This window comes from Vombatus ursinus, unplaced genomic scaffold (genome assembly GCF_900497805.2).
Source record: "Vombatus ursinus unplaced genomic scaffold, bare-nosed wombat genome assembly UNPS02014945.1, whole genome shotgun sequence".
NCBI classification, from domain to species: domain Eukaryota; kingdom Metazoa; phylum Chordata; class Mammalia; order Diprotodontia; family Vombatidae; genus Vombatus; species Vombatus ursinus.
In genome coordinates, this window is record NW_020954723.1 from 21,943,516 (window position 1) to 21,963,285 (window position 19,770).

The following is a 19,770-nucleotide window of genomic DNA, read 5'->3' on the forward strand; positions in this document are numbered from 1 at the left end:
TTTTTCCTTCTCTTCCTTCCTCCTCACCTCCCCCTACCCCATACATACTCCAGCTTTTCCCCATTCCAGAGGGAATCCTGGACCATGAAGCTTTAAGGTCAATTCATAAGAATGAATTCCTAGTAGTTTACTTTGAATGGAGAAAGAAAGAAAAAGAAAGACAGAAAGAAAGGAAGGAAGGAAGGAAGGAAGGAAGGAAGGAAGGAAGGAAGGAACTAAGAAAAAAGAAAGAAAGAATGAATGAAAGGCGGAAAGGAAGGAAGGAAGGAAGAAAAAAAAGAAAGAAAGAAGCTGAGCACTATTCAAGGAACCCTGAGCACATCAATAAGTGAAGTTTCAGGTAAGATAGAAACAAAAGAGAAAAGAATTTTTAAAAAAGAAAGAAAGAGAGAAGTAGAGAAACAGAAATAAGGAAAGAAAGGGGAAAGAGAGAAGGGAGGAGGAAGAGAAAAAGGAGAGACGGGAGAAAAAAGAGCCGGGGAGCAAGGAGGAGAAGCAGCAGCATCTTGGGCCAGAAACAGCCAGCCATAGCAATCCACTTCTTCCAGAATGAGGGCCTCTCCCCTACGGGCTATCACAGTAAAAGGGTCACTTGCCACTCCCTGGGTTTAAAGTCTTAGTCTTTAGTCTGAACATGAGATGGAGGGGGTGAAGGAAAAAGGACTAACATGGCATGGTGTCATTGGACAATCGTCTGTGGAATTGATTTAGAGCTGGAAAGAACACTGGACATCATCTGAGTCCAATCTCTTCATGTTACACATGAGAAAGGACAGAGATAGGGACTGGACCTGCACATTTATCGATGTAGGGAGCTCTCAGATAAGGAAACACCTCACAATTTAGTATGAAATTTTCTCTACCATTATTAGTCTGAGAAATGCTCCAAGCACTGATGGGGTTAAGTGATTTGCGTAGGGGTCATACAACTAGCCATGTGTCGAACAAAGCCAGGACTTGAGGCCAGGACTTCCTGGCTCTCAGACCAGCACTTTATACCACACTGTCTCTCACGAATGAAGAAACTGAGGCCTGCAGAGGCTAATTGATTTGCCCCAGGTCACAAAGACAGTAAATAGCAGAACTCATATTTGAACCCGGGTTTTGTGATGTCAGATCCAGTGTTTTTCCTGCAATAATTCATAGCCTAATCACCTCAAGGGGAGAGGAGGAGGAGGAGAAGGAGGACAGGAGAAGGGCTAGCTTGGGAGTTGGGTACTATCCCGTCCCAGTATGGGTCAGGATTCTGAAGAGAAATATATCGACCTTCAATCAACACCTTTAAACCACATATCCCCAATACCGCCTCTCTGCCTGGAAAAAGGAAAGAAGCCCCTGAATTGTTGATAGGATTCATCAAGGATATTCCTCATGGAGGTAGATGCTGCCTTCAACCTATATGAGTAGTTCAGAAGTCCCAGCTGAGGCAAATGCAACTATGGGAAGGAATTCAAAAAGCTGAGGACAGTGACCTCCCTAGACCAGGAAACTTGGAGACTGTAGAGGGGTCACAGGTCAGCAGACAGAAAGCTCTGCCCCACCCCCACCGCCCACCTCCCCTAGCCTCTTACCTTCCTTCAGCATCCCCACTTTGAGACATTTCATGAAGCGACACGCCTGGCAGGATTTGCGTCTCCGTTTTGTGATTTCACATTCATTTGTGGCCGGGCAGCTGTATTCAATGTTCCCTGCAACCAGACACAGAGAGGTCACTCCTGGAGGGCATCTCATGGCACAGCACCTGCCCCTTCTGCCCAGACCTCACCTGTCCAGCCGTCCAGAAGGGGCGAGGGTGAAGGGAACCACAGTGGCCCAAGCTGGTAGCTTTCTGCTGCAGTTTTTCTCAAACATTCCCCTAAGATTTCATCACACCTCACTGACCTTAGAGCCATCAGTGAGCCAGATAATCAAAGCTTATTAGATAGCCATTTGTTAAAAGTACTGCTCCCCTTTTCAACAACAGACTTAGGGGCATTTCTTTACAGTCAGAATCACCTGGGTGAGGAACAGCTGCAAACAGCTTTTGTTGGTTTGAGCTCCAATGTCTTAACTCCTTTAGGGAAGTTGCTGAGGGTCTGAGCCTTAGCTTCTGTGACCCATGAAAGACCCAAGCCTGATTTCCCTAACACTTCATGAATTGCCTGCTACCTTCCCAGCCTGGCACCAAGGCAGCTCTGGAAATAAAACATTAGGGCCAAGGACCTAAGTGGCCTGAAGCTAACTCCCTGGTCTTCCCTGACTTAGCATAGCCTTGTGAAGTGACTGTTGTTGTTGCTGTTGTTTTGTGTCCAACTCTTCATAATCCCATTTGGAATTTTCTTGGAGAAGAACACTGGAGTGGTTTGTCATTTCCTTCTCCAGTTCATTTTACGGGTGAGGAAACTGAGGCAAACAATGTTAAGTGACTTGCCCAGGGTCACACAGCTAGTAAGTGTCTGAGGTCAGATTTGAACTCAGGAAGATAAGTCTTCCTGATCCCCAGCCCTATGCATCACCTAGCTGTTCACTGCGAGATGACTAGTCCCTAGAAATTCAGTTTCCTATCTCTTCCTTGAGCATCCGTCCTCGCATCCTGAACCAGCCTAGGTAACATAGAGCCACTCTTGGAGACCAGACTCAGCTTAAAATAGTAAAAAGAAAACCCAATCCAGTCAACTCTCAATTATCCATGAGTCACTTTCCCCTCAATAAATGCAAACTAATTTCAACATGAGAGGAAGCTAAGCATAATTAGGAAAGTATAACCAGATAATATATTCTAAAGACAAATAGAAATGCTCTGGGGAGATTCCATCAATTTGGAGTAACCGTGCCATAGAATTAGAGAGCCTCAGAGCTAAAATGGACCCCAGAGATCATCTAGGACAGAAGTTCTTAACTTGGAGTCCACAAACTTTTAAAAAGATAAATCAATAACTATATTCCAATATAATTTGCTTCCTTGCTAATCCCGCATATTTTATTTTGTTCATTTTAAAACATTATTCTGAGAAAGGATCTACAGGTTTCACCAGCTGCCAAAAGGGTCCATGACACACAAAAGGTTCAGAGCCCTTGATCTAGTCCAGTGATTCCAATCTGGAAGTTAGGGTCCAAGGGTCTCATGCTAAAAATTCAATGGCACCTTAAACAGTAAATAATTGCAAACTATTATGAATAGCATATTAAATTACCCTGGGGGTTCACAATACATTTTTATCGAAAGGGGTTCAAAGAACAAACACCTTTGGGAAACATTGATCTTAGACCAACCTATTCCTGAACAAAAATCCCCTCTATAATACCCTTGAGTCAAGGGCCTTGACGCACGAGCAACTAGCCTTTTCCTGAAAACCTCCAGTAATGGGGAATGCAAGAGAGCCCATTTTATATTAGGATATCTTTGCTGGTCTCTGCTCCCATTCATATCTGCCTCCTCATCCCCACCAGCACATAGGACAATATGACAATAAAATTAAGAAAATGTCACAACCAGGATACACAGTGCAGAGAGATCCTGAGATCTATCATGACCACAAAGTATAGTTATCCCACCCACATCTCGGGGACAGGGACACAGCGTACCCCTGCCCAAATCTAGAAAATCCTTGTAAAATTTTTGGCCCTCCCTACCAGAGAAGAAGTCTGAATTATTATGGTACCAGAAGATAAAATATGTTGATATTATACAATACTATACATACATTTATGCATTTCTAAGTTTCTAAACTTTTTTCCACGTTGTCTGCTGGCCTTCGTGTGTCATCTGCAGTTTCTGCAAAACTCCCCCCAAATTCCCATTTAATTTCTTATGCTGACCTGCAGTATATCAAAACTGTGATGGGGAAAGTCATGACGTGGAAGGGATAACTGTACTCTAAATAACTTTGAATGAAGGTTGTACATGTATCCTTGGTTCCACATTGAACTCCTTGTGCATAGACAATATATAATTAATCTACAAGCTTTTATCTCATCATCCTCGCAGTTCCATTAGTTCTTTTTGGGAAACTGACATCCAAAAGGATGACGGTACTTGCTTTAGTTTACAGAGAGATCTAGAGGCAGGGCCAAAATTAGAACCCATGTTTCTGGACTCCCCATCCTGTGTTCTACTACACCACACTGACCTTTTACTTTGGTACAGAGTTCATGAGCGCTCAACTAGACAGCAAAATGTCTCTTTTTTTTCTGGGAGGTGGTACTTATCTGCTGTGTGGCCATGGTAAAGTCACTTATTATCAGTTTCTTCCTTTATAAAATCAAAATAATATCTGTAATGGGGCATCTATGTGGTGTAGTGAATTGAGCACTGTCCTTCGAGTTCCACCTCAAACATTTAATCATTGTGTGACCCTGGAAAAAATAATTAAACCTCTTTCAGTCTCAGTTTTCTCATCAATGTAATGGGGATAATAATAGCATTTAACTCACTGAGCTGTTGTGAGAAGTAAATGAGATAACATGTGAACGGCATTTTGTAACCTTAATTAAATTCTAGTACTAGTAGAAGGAGGAGAAAGAGGTGGGTAATAGCAGAAGCTATGAACCTAGGAACTCAGGAAGACCTGAGTTCAAATCCCATCTCTGACATAAACTAGTTGTGTGACCCCAGTTCAAGTCATTTAACCTGTCTGCCCTAATTTCCTCATCTGTAAAATAGGGATAATAATAAACCTTCCTTTCTAGGGTTGTTGTGAGGATCAAATGAGATAATATTTGCAAAGCTCTATGTAACTGCTAGTTGTAACTACTAGTAATATCACCTACTTCACAAGACCATGGAGAGACTCAAATAAGACAATGTATGTGAGGTATTAAATAAATGTTAGCTATTATTAATAGCACTTCTATTGCCTTACGGCATCTCTTGTTATAGTTATCTTAAATCGTTATCTAATTCTTATATTATTATGGGAGTGCTATAACAAAAAGCATGCTGCTGGTTGGGGTGTCAGGAAGACTGGAATCTACTCCTGGCTCTGCTGTCACTATGGTCACTGCTGAATTAATGTGTTTGCCAGCTGCAGATAAAAACGAAAGCAGCCACAGAAGACTGGTGCCTCTGGGTGAGTATGTTGGCCAGGGTTCCCACCATCACTAAAGAATCATGGAATCCCAGAATCTTAGAATTAAGAGGGACCTCAGACATCATCTGGGTCAACCCCAACCCAAATTGTGAATCCCACATACAACCTCTCTGGTCATCCTTTTCCACTCATACACTAAGGACTGGGAGCTCACTACCACCCCATCCCATTATGAAGCAGCTCTAATGGTTAAGAAGTTTTTTTTTTCTTTATGCTGAATCAAAATCTGTGTCTCTGTCACTTCCATACGCTCCTCCTTGTTCTTCCCTTTGAGGCTAGATCTAATCCTTTGACCCTTTCAATAAGTATGCTCTTCTACAGGCTTGACACCTTCAAATCTTTCAATATTCACAAGGCATGATTTTGAATGCTCTCACCATTTTTTTTTTTGCCTTATTCTAGGTGCATTCCAGTTTGTCAGTTCTAAAATGAGGTATCAAGAACTGGACAGAATATTCCAGATGTGGCCTGATCAGGTGAGGAAACACTTGGACTTCACTGTTTTTCTCAGTCTAAGCACGATGCTTCTATTGATTAGAACCCATTAGTTTCCCTGGCTTCCAACCTCCCAAGAGCAGGTGGAAAGAGGGTCAGCAACAGCAACCTAAGAAAAGTTCTTGGCCCTTTAGGGTTCAGACTGGGAATGGGAGTGAGGGTAGGGGAAGGTGAAGGTCCTGATTTTATTTGTTTATTTATTTATTTATGTCCCTTTCAATTTGTTTTATGGGCCTGGAGGCTGGCTGCCAGCAAAGCCGGCTGGTAGCTTTGTCTTGTAATTTCGGTAAGTGCCCCATGATAAAGTGATGAGATTACCTCATCAGAATTCCAGCAGTCTCTCAGGGGCAGGCGGTCACACGTTCTGCTCCATATCCCTGTATGCTAAGAAAGGGGGTGATTGGGGAGAGCTCCAAGACTGGGGGAAATTCTGATGGGGGGGTTTGGAGAGTTTCAAAGATCCTTGCATGGATTATATACATTCATGTGTAGGGTGGCTATATGTCAAGGGTTCCCTGAGCATTTATACACCAGGCTGGGCAAAACAGCTGAATATTTTCTAGCTGTGACATTTAGAGTAAGGGGTACCCAGTTTGAGATTTTTTTTTTAAGTATCAAGAACTCAGAGGCCAGTGCATTGGCTTCACCTCAAAGCTCCGGAGTAGGGTGGGAAGGCACAGAAGCAGGCCTGGGTTTGTATGTTAGGGTCCTCAAATACAATAGGAATCCACTCTAAAAAATGCACTTTCAGGTCATATTTTATTGTAGTGGGAACCATCCCATGGAGTATGGATGAGACTGTGCCTGTACCCTGGCACCATTTCCCCTCATTGTAGTCTAGCTAAACTGGACAACTCATCTTCCAAAATTAATCTTTGATTTTCCACCTTTGTGTATTTTTTGATACTGTATCCTACTCCTGATATACCTTTCTTTCACCTCTTCTTGCTGTGTTTGGAGTCAGAGGATGGAGGTTGATATTCTGACTCTACTACTTACCAACTGTGTGACCTTAGGTAAGTCACTCAGTTTCTCCATCTATAAAAATGAAAGGATTGGACCAGATTGCTTCTAACGTCCTTCCAGCTATGAATCTATAATCACTTTAACCTCTTTCATGATACTTTCAACCAAAAATATTGTCTCTCTGTTATGAACTGTCAGAGTACTTTCTGAATTTGTGTCCTATTTTCTTTGATAAGTATTTTGTATCTCTTATCACCCCCTACTTCTTGTAAACTCCTTGAAGGCAAGAATTATGTGTTAGTCACATTTATATGCCCCCAAGGCAGCTAAGTGATACAGTGGATAGAGTGCCAGGCCTGGAGTAAGAAAGATTCCTCTTCCTGAGTTCAAATCTAGCCTCAGACACTTCCTAGTTGTATGACCCTAGGCAAGTCACTTAATCCTGTTGGCCTCAGTTTCCTCATCTGCAAAATGAGCCGGAGAAGGAAATGGCAAACCACTACAGTATCTTTGTCAAGAAAACTCCAAATGGGGTCGTGAAGAGTCAGACAGGACTGAAAGCACTGAACAACCAACAGGGCCTCAGACTTGGCAGCTGCTAAATAAACTTATGAATGAATGGATTAATGGCTGAGCCTTCATGAGGATCTGAACCTCTCCCCTCCTCCTTCCTACCCCTCATGAGATACTCAGATTCTCTGTCATCCTGGACTGAACTAATGAAGACTCATCTTTCAAGGATTATCTTCAAAAGTTATCAATGAACATGCATGGGACCATGGCCTACCTTAGATGCAATGAATTATGGGAATGGAATGGGGAGTCCATCATCTCAGAGATGGAATCGGCAAATTAGAAACCACTATGGGAGCCAAGGAGTTAAAGAAATTTGCAGGTGTCAGGGACCAGATTGGGGGGAGGAGCGAATTTTGGGTAGCTGCTGGCATAGATACAAGAATGGTCCTCTCTAGTTTTAAAAATAACCTTGCTATTGTCAGTGTTATCATTTAGAAATGTATAGCCTCAGTATTATTCCCATTTTATCTCAAGAAATAGCCTCGACAAAGTCCTACTCTAATGCTCCATTGTAGTGTGGAGGTGACCCTGGGTTGCTGAAGGTTATGCTAACTGAGCAAAAACTCAAGCAGGTTTTACTATGCTGGTAAGATTTTGAGCATGATTCTGGCAACAGACTATGCTTTCCAAGGACTAGTCAACCTGAATTTGTCACATCTCAACAGTAAAGTGGCCCTTTGGTGATTCTTTGACCCTGGCAACTCATGAACCATAGAAAAGCACAAAACTGTGCACAGTCTTTATGGCATCTTTATTCTATGGTGATGGTGCCTCAGTGGTGAAAGGATGATGGAGCAGTAGTGGGTACTAAGAATTACACAATTTTTAGACCATCTACAAACATTAATTAAATTAATTATAATGTAACAGCTAGGTGGCTCAGTGGATAGAGAGCTGGAGTCAGGAGGACTCATCTTTCAGAGTTCAAATCACACACTTACCAGCTATGTAACCCTAGGCAAGTCATTTAACCTTGTTTGCCTCAGTTTCTGTAAAATGAGCCAAAGAAGGAAATGGCAAACCATTACTGTACCTTTGCCAAGAAAATCCCAAAAAGGGTCACAAAGAGTCAGACAATGCTGAAAAAAGACTCAACAACAACAACCAAAAAGAACTCCATTAATTTGACTGTTGGTACCCTTGTCTAGGGACAAATGAATGGACACTCCTACAGGAAGAGAATATATTCGTCTTGACGTTCTCACTATAATAATAATAACAGCATTTTATAGAGTGTGTTAAAGTTTGCAAAACACTTTACAAATATCTTGTTTTATCTTCACGACAACCCTGGGAGGTAGGTGCTATTTTACAGATGAGGAAACTGGGGCAGGCAGAAGTGAACTGACTTGCCCAAAGTCACATAGCTACTTTGTGTCTGAGGCCAGATCTGAACTCAGGTCTTCTTGACTTGAGGTGTAGCACTCTATTCACTACATGACCTAACTACCTCTCAACAACTATAAATAAAACTGGAAGAAAAAAGGGAGTTGCAACTCAAGGAACAGATGGCTTGCAGGTTCCTGAAGAGTAAGAGAGATGGAAAAGTTCATTGCACTCAAAGGCACCAAGAACCATTTCAACTACGGTCTACCCAATGTTCTTATTATAGATGATAATGGGTTGATGGCATCAAACATTGCAGAGTCCCCTAAATGACATCTGTAATCCCTCAATAGAGTTCACTCTGACTATACACACTGGAAAAGCCAAGTCAATGAAGAATGCCTACATGCACTTGGATGGACCCCTTGATGCATACAGCCAAGTCCTAATTAGTGTAAATAATGAATTCCCTGAAGTGGCCACATTATTCCGATGCACATGGTATATTTCAGTGACTGACATATAATAGGCACTTAAGTGTTTTTCTAAAAATGGCTGCAGTCAGGAGTTACCAGAAACTCATAGAAGCCAGTGAGCCATTTATTCATTCACTCGTTCATTCATTCACTCAGTCAGTCATCCTTTCATTCATTCATTCACTCATTCATAGTCTGTAACACATTTATTCATTCATTCATCCTTTTGTTCATTATCATTTATTCATTCATTCATCCAGCTAGCTCCTAATTAACATAATTTTCAGTTGTACCAGTCAGCCAGCCAACAAACAACTGTTGAGCATCCATAGCCTGATGCTGTGCACTTAACCCTAGGTAGTACTCTTCTCTCTTCCTCACTAACTACCTAGGGAGGACAGGTAGATGATGTATTGGTTAAAGTGCTGGACTTGGAGTCAGGAAGACCCGAGTTCAAATATTGCCTCAGATACTTTACTAACTCTGTAACCCTAAGGAAGTAACTTAGTGCTCTCTCTCTCTCTCTCTCTCTCTCTCTCTGTCTCTTTCTGTTTCCTCATCTGTAAAAAGGTGCTAATAATAACACATATATCCCAGGGCTGTTCTGAGGACTAAATGGGATCATATTTGTAAAGCATTTTACAAACCTTAAAGTGCCATATAAATATTAGCCATCATTATTATTATAATGAGTCAATTAATATGTTCTATTACTGGAGGAGTGTATTCTGTACCATTGGTCTACGGACAAGGATTTCATAAGTAGAGTATGGAAATGCTAGTTTTTACTGTTACTATAATTATAATTACTACATTTTGTTTCCTTCTTCAACTTAATCTTTTCCCTCCTTTCTTCCAGCCCTGACTCTCATCACTTCCATGGGTTTCTTTCCCTTTCCTCCTTTCTAGGGAGATCTGGATGCTTTCTAGGATCTACACACGTAACTAAGCCAACTTCCAAGAGGACTAACCCAGAGGTCAGTCAAAACAATTTGATTAAGTTCAGCTTTAGGGCAGCTAGGAGGCACAGTGGACAGTGCCAGGCCTGGAATCAGGAAGACTAATCTTTCTGAGTTCAAATCTGGCCTCAGACACTTGCTAGCTATTTGACCCTGGGCAAGTCACTTCACCTTGTTTGCCTCAGTTTCCTCATCTGGAAAATGAGCTGGAGAAGGAAATGGCAAACCACTCCATTATCTTTGCCAAGAAAATCCCAAATGGGGTCGTGAAGAGTTGGACAGGACTAGAAATGACTGAACAACAAAAAAGTCCAGCTTTGAGACGGCAAAAGGGCATTAATTAACTCCCACTGGGGTCTGACTGCAAAGGCAAAGGTTATGAGAATCCTAGGATTGTTTCCTTGAAAAACAAATTGTTCCCATTTCATCTCTTTTTGTTTGTTTGTTTGTTTGTTTCTAATACCAATAGTAGATAGGCAATTTCCTATTATCTCACCTCAGCCCTTTTGATTTTTATTAAAAAAAAAAAAGGACCAAAAACAAAAACAGAAGTTAAATGGGAGGGGAGGGGTAGGAAATATGCGCGTTGTAAAGAGTGCTTGTTGTTCAGTCATGTCAGGCTCTTCATAACCCCATGGACCACAGGACATCCATATCGTCCATGGAGTTTTCTTGGCAAAGACACTGGAGCGGTCTGCCATTTCCTTCTCCAGCCAATTTTACAGATGTGGAAGCTAAAGCAAATAGGGTGAAGCGACTTGCCCAGAGTCACCCAACTAGTAAGTGTCTGAGGCCAGATTTGAACTCAAGTCTTCCTGACTCCAAGCCCAGTGCTCTACCCACTCCTAAGCTGTCAGAGGCCCTAGATTGGAAACAAGACTCTCTGCTACTTTCTGGCTTCAGAAGGCAGCTAAAGCCCTAAGCCTGGAATAAGGAAGCCCTGAGTTCAAAACTGACCTCAGATACTTACTAAACTGGGTGACTCTGGACTAGTCACTTAACCTCTGTTTGCCTCAGTTTTCTCATTTGTGAAGTGGACATAATAATAGTACCTATCTCACGGGGTTGTTGTAAGGATGAAATAACATTTGTAAAGTGCTCACCACAGTGCATGGCACATAGTAGGTGCTATATACTTATTTCTTACCCTTTCTCCACTACTTACTATCTGGGTGACTCTAGATAAATCACCTAACTTCTCTGGCCTCAGCTAACTGCACCACAAAATTAGAGGGTTAAAGCAGATAACCTCTGAAGCCCCTACTAGCTCTAAATCTATGAAATTAGCTATGCATTTTTGGGCAAATCACTTGTCCTTTCGGGGACTCAGTTTCCTCATATGTAAAATGAGGGGTTGGGCTAGATCAGGGGTTCTTAACCTGAGGTCTATGGATTAGTTTTTTTTAAGCTATTTTGATAATTATATTTCAGTATAATTGCTTTTCTTTGTAAGCCTATAGGTTTTGTTATGTTTATTTAAAAACCTCATTCTGAGAAGGGGTCCATGGACTTCATGAGGTTGCCAAACGGGATAATAATAATAATAGCATTTAGGTAGCATTTTAAGACTTGTAAAGTGCCTTACAATATACTTTTTAAAAGGCTAAGAATCTCTGGACTTCCTAGCTCCACCGTTCTGTATTTGTGACCTCCCCTTGATCAAACCCACCAAGGCTGAGAGCTTTCTGGGACAGAGTGTGTGCTTATACATACAGCCCTTGGGGATGCCATGAGGGGATACTTGGCAGTGAAATGACTCTTGGATTACAGCATTTCCCAAAGAGATCAAGAAAAGCAGATGGAAATCAGCTCCAACAATCCCATCCGCTCCCGGTGCCAGACGCTACCCTTGTGCCACTCTAGTGTCTGCCTGTTTTGGAAAGGTTTTATCTCTAAATGCCCATGTGTGTCACTGAACTCATCTCTCCTTGGATCAGCCAATGTTTTCCAGGACAAAAGGCCTTGGAAGCGATCCAGAACAACTTGGATCTAGACAAACATCAGCCAAGCAGACCCCATTTCTGATAACTGATCAATCACTTCCTGCCATTGCTTCTCCTCGGGGGAATATTCTTTCTAGTCTCATATCAGGGCCCAAAGTGAAAAACAAAAGCATTTGGAAGGTCTCCCCTCTGCCTCCCTCCCTCCCACCACAAGCCTGCCCACTCTTCCCCTTTTCTGTAAATAAAAGGTGCTGGAGCCATATTTGGCCACTATGTGAACTGGTGGCCTACCAGTTCAATGCATGTCTGGTCAGTGCGTACTTCAGGATCTCCCAAATCAATTCTATTAGGGATAGGACTGCCATGTCACATCAAAGCCTCATCTAATGCTACACTCCCCCTCCCTAAAAGAGGAAAGAAAGCTAAATCCCACTTAGGCAGGCTTGGGTTGGCTTTGTTGGGCCAACTGGGAGCTCTTTGGTTAGCTCTAAACAGAAGGCGTGGAATAATAAAATGTCAGAGCATGAAAAGACCTAAGAGGTCCTGTAATAAAACCCTCCTCATTCAATATGAGCATCTACACCTTAGAAATTGGAAAATGCTACAGATCAGGGCTTGACTTATTGTTTTGTTGACTGTCTAGCCTTAAGAAGTGATGAAGAAAATGTTAATAATGCAAATTCAACTCACAAGCATATTGTGAGTATTTTTTTTCCTAAGCCAGCTGTTAAATATTTACCAGTACACCACAGGGCACCTACGTGACATGGTGGGTAGAGTGCTGGGCCTAAAGTCAAGAAGACTCATCTTTCTGAACTCAAATCTGGCTTCAGACACTTACTAGCTGTGTGACCTTGAGCAAGTCACTTAGTTCTGTTTGCCTCAGTTCCTCATCTGTAAAATGAGCTAGAGAAGGATATGGCAAACCACTCCAGTATCTTTACCAAGAAAATCCCAAATGGGATCGTGAAGAGTCAGACATGACTGAAATAACTGAAAATAGTTCATCATTGATTATACTTTATTTCTCACCAAAGCTCCACCTTCCTCTCTCCCTTTTCCTCATTCCCAAGGCTGGAAAGAACCTATAAAGCTGGCTAATACAAAGGGATCTCCAAGAGTCATTCTCTCAAAAGATTTTATCTCCAGGTCCAATTCCCACTTGTATATGGACATTCAATTCAACTGAATCCAACAGACATTATAAAGCACCTATTATGCATAACGTACCAACAAATTCTCCCCGCCTTAATAATATTTGTCCATTTTGTTTCTTCTTTCCTAGCCAATCCTCAATGGGCATGGACAAAACAGGTCAGTATCCCTCTTGTAAAAACTTATCAAATAAATCCTTGACAATGTTAATGAAGCCATCTCTGAACCTATTTCTCGCCTGGCTTTTAAAAGCATCAATTCCTATAGTCTTTCTTTTTCTACACAGACCACACTAGTCTATCTCACTGTACTTCACAAATGTGTTCCTAAATGTTGCTTGTAAATCATTTTTTGGTAAACTCAGTCCTATTTTAAGTACTAAAGAACTAATATTTTTCCTTACGAGATCTTACAGTGAATCCCCTTGTGAAGCAAATAAATTATCTTCTGATTCATCTTTTATAAAGATCCAGATTTCTGAATTATGTATTCCTTAAAGACCTCTAGATTTAGAGTTGAAAGAGACTTCAAATATATTGTCTACCACCACTGCTGCCTTAATTTTACTGTCAGTCAGCATGTATTAAGCACTTACCATATGCTAGGCACTGTGCTAAGCACTGGGGATACAAAGAAAAGCAAAAGACATGTCCCATGCCCTCAAGAACCTCATATTCTAGTGGAAGAGATAATGTGCCCCCCCAAAAATATTGCACATGTAAGATATACATTTACAATGGAAAGTAATGTAAATGGAAGTAATCATAGAGAAAAGGCACTAATGGGGGAGTTGGGAAGGGGAAGGAGAGATATATAAAGAAAATACAAAAGAAAGAAGAGAGAGAAAGACAGAGAGAGAGACACAAACACACACCCAGAGACAGAGACAGAGAGACAGACAGAGAGAGAGAGGGGCAGAGAGAGATAATGAGAGGAAGGAAGGGAATGAGGGGAAAGGAGAGAAAGAGGAGAGGGAAAGAGACAGAGAGAGAAATAGAGAGAGACAGAGACAGAGAGACAGAAAGAGACAGAGAGAGAGACAGAGACAGAGACAGAGACAGACAGACAGACAGAGAGAGAGAGAGAGAGAGAGAACTGGAAAGTCCTCTGCAGAAGGTAATATTTAAGTCTTGAAAGAAGCCAAGGAAATCCCTGAAAGCAGAGGAGAAAGTGTGAGACAGCCAGGGAAATCCCTGAAAGCAGAGGAGAAAGTGTGGGACAGCCAGGGAAAAGGCATGGAGTGGAGATAAGGTGTCATTTGTGAGGAATAGCAAATGTCAATGGATGTTAGAGTACAGGTAGGAGAGAAAGGTAGAAGGAGACTATAAAGGCAGGAAGGGACCAGGTTGTCAAGGACTTTACAAACCAAACAAAGGATTTTATATTTGATCATGGAGGCAATAGGGAGCCACTGGGAATAAGGCAATGGCATAAGGAAAATTACTTTAGCATCTGAATAGAGAAAGGATTGGAGTGGGGAGAGGCAGACCCACCAGCAGGCTTTTGCAGTAGTTCATTTGTGAGGTGATGAGGGCTTGAACCAATGGTGGCCATGTCAGAGGAGAGATGGAGACAAGAGATGTTGCAAAAGGAAAAATGACAAATTTGGCAAGAGATTGGATATGGTGGAGGGAGGAGAGTGTGAATGAGGAGTCAAGGATGATGCTGAGATTTCAAGGCTGGTTTGTCAATAGCATAGGTGCTATTATTATGTCCACTTCACAAATGAGAAAACTGAGGCAAACAGAGGTTAAGTAACTAGTCCAGAGTCACCCAGCTTAGTAAGTATCTGAGGTCAGTTTTGAACTCAGGGCCTCCTGATTCCAGGCTTAGTGCTTTAGCTGCCTTCTGAAGCCAGAAAGTAGCAGAGTCTTGTTTCCAATCTAGGGCCTCTGACAAGGATGTTGGTGCCTTCTACAGTAATAGGAAAGTTAAAAAGAGGACAATCCCAGAGAGGCTAATCAACTTTCTAAGGTCACACATGTAGAACACTGACATTTGATGTTTCCTTTCTTTTCTTCTCTAACTTCTCTATGTCCTTTAAAAATGTGATGATCCTAACAAGACACAATCATCTCCCATAGATTTGATGACTGCAGTGACATACTAGCAGGATTCCTTCCCAGCACCTGCAGTTCAGGCTCCTCTAAGTATCTATGGCATGTTGGTGTTTGTCACATGGTGCTTGACGGCTGTCAGTCTTTGAGTGACTTTGATATCAGTCTTTGACTTTGAAATCAATCTTTGACCTGACTACTAACATCTTTGGCTAATATTAAAACTCTGACCCTCCCAGGTTGGTCTTTGGTTCCTCCATCTTTCTCCTCCCTCAAATTATCATGTCAAGTTTCTGTCTCTCAGTCTATTCTGTTACCTTTATCTTTACTAAATTTCTTATTTTCTTGGAATACCTTTCTAAGTTAGCAGGACAGTTTGGTTTTTATGTTCTCTACTCTGAAGTTTTAACAACTCCAACCAATGCATATTACCTGCAGATATGACGGACATATTCTCAATTCCTGCATCATCAAAAAGACACTGATGAGATTAAGCCTTGGGGATGGTTTCTGAAGACCCTCCCCCATTTATTCTATTTTAATTTCAACATCACAAACTGAGGTTACTGCAAGATACAGAATCATAAATGTCATGGCCTAAATCTAGATGGGTACCTGGAGAAATCTGCATGTTATCAAATGGGCCCCATCCACATATAGAGAACCATTTAGAGAAGAGTTTCTCAACCTGGTGTCTGTGAACTTCGTTTTAAAAAAATCCTGATAATTATTTCAACATAATTAATCGACCAATACTTAATCAATAAGTACTTATTAAGCACCTACTCCGTGCCCGGTGCTGTACTAAGCATTTGGGGATACAAAGAAAGGCAAAAGACAATCCATGCCTTTAAGGAGCTCATGATCCAATTGGTTTCTCTTGCAATTCCATGTATTTTATTTTATACATTTGAAAATATCATTTTGAGGAGTCTATAAGCTTCACCAGATTGTCATTGGGGTTCATCTCTCTCTCTCTCTCTCTCTCTCTCTCTCACACACACACACACACACACACATTAAGAACCATTGCTTTAGAGCCATTAAAAATCATTGACGATCAGTTCTAACCTGAGCTAAGCAGAAGAAATCCTGTCTACTGTTTTTTAGTTCTGAAAACTTTGTGAAGCTTGAATATCTTGTGAGTATATCTTAATAGGTTTATTACTTATTGGGCTTAATGAGAGTTGGAGAAGTGACATTTGCATTACTAATAGCCCTTTCTCACGGTGTGTTGACACTTCTAGTGGTTATGGATGACTCCAATGTTTTTTGAAATTGGGTAGATCCCATTTGGCCATTTGCAGAAACATACAGATAGGCTTCTAACCACTGGTCTTTGGCACACATATTTTGTACATTCCAGTGGCCAGCATCTTCAGCTGTTCCCTGACACCAATGATTTATTTGAGGTTGACTCTTGGAATATGTGTATGATATGGGACTTTAGAAAGAGCATCAATATGCAGTCCAAAGACCAGGATCCAGGTCTTGGATTTACCATTCACTAGCTCTTTGACATTAAGAAAAGTCACTGTGTCTCAATGCCTTAGTTTCATCATCCAGAAAGTGAGAATTGGACTAGACCAGAGGTTCTTAGCTTGGGGTCCACAGATCATCAAGGAGTCCACAGACAGATTTTAAGGGGTCCATGAACTTGGATGAGAAAAATTACATTATTATTGCAATATAATTATTTTTCCTTTGTAATCCTATGTATCTTATTTTAACTATTTAAAAACATTATTTTGAGAAGGGATTCATAGGCTTCACCAGAATGCCAAAGGGGTACATGATGCAAAAAAAAGGTTAAGAATTATTATAACTAGATTATCTGTAAGGTGATTTATGACTCCTACATTCTCCACTTCTATATGGTGCCTACTGCTCTGTGTCCATTTAGTCAGTAATAAACTGAAAAGGTAACTGATATTAAAAGCAACCTGGTCCGCATGGGAGAGTTTCTTGACTTTCAAAATCTATTTCTCAGTCCTGACCTGTCAAATACTGATTTCTGTCATTATCCCAACTGTCCATCTGCACTGGCTGTGGCAATATTTTATAAGGAAGAGTTCAAGATTGACTTCTAAGCAGAGATCATTATCTTATTCATGGTAGCAAATAATTAAATGTATTTGCAGATTCTCAAGACAACTTGCTTTTCTTACTTGCTGATTCCTGACTGAGATTACTTCCCACCAACCTCCACTTTTTTTCAGGCTGAAATTGGACCTGTTCATGTCTCTGCCTTCTGTCTTAGAATTTAGAAAACTCGAACTAAATCTATTCAGTCACTCAAGAGTTATGGAAATTGCCTTGCCTAAAAAGCAACTTTAAACTTTTATATCTAAAAGTAGCTATAGAGACCTAATCTGTTATTTCATGGATATAAGGAACTCCTAGTTGAGAAGATTCTCTCTTCCATTGTAGGTTAGCATCTTCTCTGTAACTTAAATCTAAGAGAATTGTCAGGGGCCCTGAAATGACTAACCCAGGATCACCTGTTCAGTATATGTCAGAAGTAGAAGTATGATAGAAATAATATGAAAATGAAGCACTACTAGTATACATACATGAACTATGTGTACCCAAAGACATTTGCTCCTTGACCTTTTTTTAAGTAAATACAATATGTGAAGATACAATTTTATTAGATAAATTAATCGGAAGATCTTCATTTGCCAGAAGATTTAACATAGAAGTCCTGAGAATAGTCAGCTTCTCTATGGCAATTAAAATGTGATTCAGTTTACAAAAATTCAATTTTCATGTAACATTTTCAGGAACTCATCAATTATATAAAGTAAAGGACCTTGTGAATTCAATATTTCTGCCCTTTCAGGATGAGTAGCAGTAGAGTTTTTATAATTACAGAGTTATTTTGCATCTATGAGCATTTGCTGCTATACACATACATACATATGTGTTGATAGTAATGGCAATCATCATATCTAGCCTTTTTATATAGTCCTTTAAAGTTTTCAAAGCACTAAAATTTACATGTATCATCCCAATATCTGTCACAATCTGGATGTATCTTTTAGCTGCACTGATAAATATGCCTAGATATGCATGTGTGCTCTTGATATGTTATATCTGTGCATGCATCTTCCTTTTCAAGATGCAATTGCTTTAAATTAAAGATTACATATATATATATATATATACATATATTATTGTTACATGGTTGACAATGAGACTTGGAATTTTAGAGTTGAAGGATAATAGAATTGTAGATGTAATGCTGGAAAGGGCCTCAGAGGTCATCTAGCCCAACCTCCTTATTTTACAGATGAGGAAACTGAAGCCCAAGAAAGATGAAGTGACTAGAGTCACAAAAGTAAAAATTGTAGACCTGGTGTTCAAATACAAGTTCCATGATTCCAAGCTCAATGTGAAAGTTTAGCAGTCTTTCAGCCATACCATGCTGTTTCCTGCCTCCTGCTCCCCAAGATGCAGTGGCTTGCCCCAAACCAGCAACACAGGAGGAATCAAAAATCACCAAGTGAGAAGAGAAACAAGAGTTCCCTTGACAATATCACCAACAAGCGGCCATCCAGCCTCTACTTGAAGGCCTCCAGTAATGGGGAACCCATGATCACCTGAGACAGCTGATGCTTCTTTTGATCAGCTCTCATGGTTAGGAAATTTTTCTGTATATCAAGCCAAGCTCTCCTCTCTACCACTCCCATCCATGTCTCTTGTGTCTTTGAAGCCCAAGCAGAACAGTCTAACGTCCCTTCCCCATGGTAACTCTTTAGAGCTCTTGACCCTCCCAGGTTCTACAACATCCCATGCCTCATGTTTGAGGACAAACACAAAGATATCACCGTACCTTGAATTGTCCTCTTGAAGAAAGCTTTGCAGGCTTCACAGGAAGCTACTCCATAGTGGTACCCAGAAGCTATGTCCCCGCACACCAGGCAGAGCCTCTTGGGGATGGCATTTAGCATATACTCGCACTTGGTGGGTGAGTCTTCCATGATGGCACTGGCACAGTCATCGTAGCGCTTGCGGCAGGGAGTGCCACCCAGGCCTGTGCCATTGAACATGGGAGGTGAGTCCAGGCCATTGGGATGACCCATGGCCAGGCCATAACCACCACTGGCGTCAGAAGAGCCGCTGGGACTGTGGTGGCTGATAGCATCAATGCCCGAGGATGGGCTGGAAGGCTCTGTCTTGATAAAGGAGCCACAGCTGGAGGTGAGGTGCCGCTCTTCCGTGGACATCCTATTCAGCAGCCTGTAGAGAGAGGACAGAAGGAATCACCTATTGAAATAAGCCAGGATCTGGTTCCTGCAGGGAGTATGGCAAGGGTGCAATTGACTATAGACTAGGCCCCTGGCATTGGCGTAGAAAGAGATATGCTCTATATTATTTGATTGGTGGTATTCTGGGATTGTCCAGAAGACTATACCACATATAATCATTTCATTTCATCATAGTAATAGTAACTTATGTCTCTATAACACTTTTAAATTTTACAAGACACTTTTCTTACAACAATCCTATGAGGTAGAAAATACAAATTACTGTGATCCAAGTTCCTAGATGAGGAAACTGAGGCTGAGAATGATGAAGTAACTGGCCCAGAAACTATATAAGTGTCACCACCAGGGCACATAGGCTCATAGATCTCATCCTGAAAAAGACTTCAGAACTATCTAGTTCATGCCCATAATTTTACAAATGAAACATTGAACTCAAATAGAAACAGGATCCACTAATCTATACATAAGGATCTCTGG

At 41.1% G+C, this 19,770-nt stretch overlaps 1 protein-coding gene across 1 annotated transcript in view; it reads right to left on the reverse strand.

The window, feature by feature from the left end:
* The window catches only part of ESRRB (estrogen related receptor beta), a 44,745-nt gene extending 25,485 nt beyond the window's left edge, over positions 1-19,260 (reverse strand). Inside the window, exons 1-2 of the mRNA XM_027844706.1 lie at positions 18,858-19,260; positions 1,555-1,688 (exon numbers count right to left, since the gene is read on the reverse strand). Coding sequence (XP_027700507.1) covers positions 1,555-1,688; positions 18,858-19,251 — 528 coding nt within the window. The 5' untranslated portion in view covers positions 19,252-19,260. The remainder of the gene's footprint in view (positions 1-1,554; positions 1,689-18,857) is intronic.
* Between the last annotated feature and the right edge of the window lie 510 nt (positions 19,261-19,770).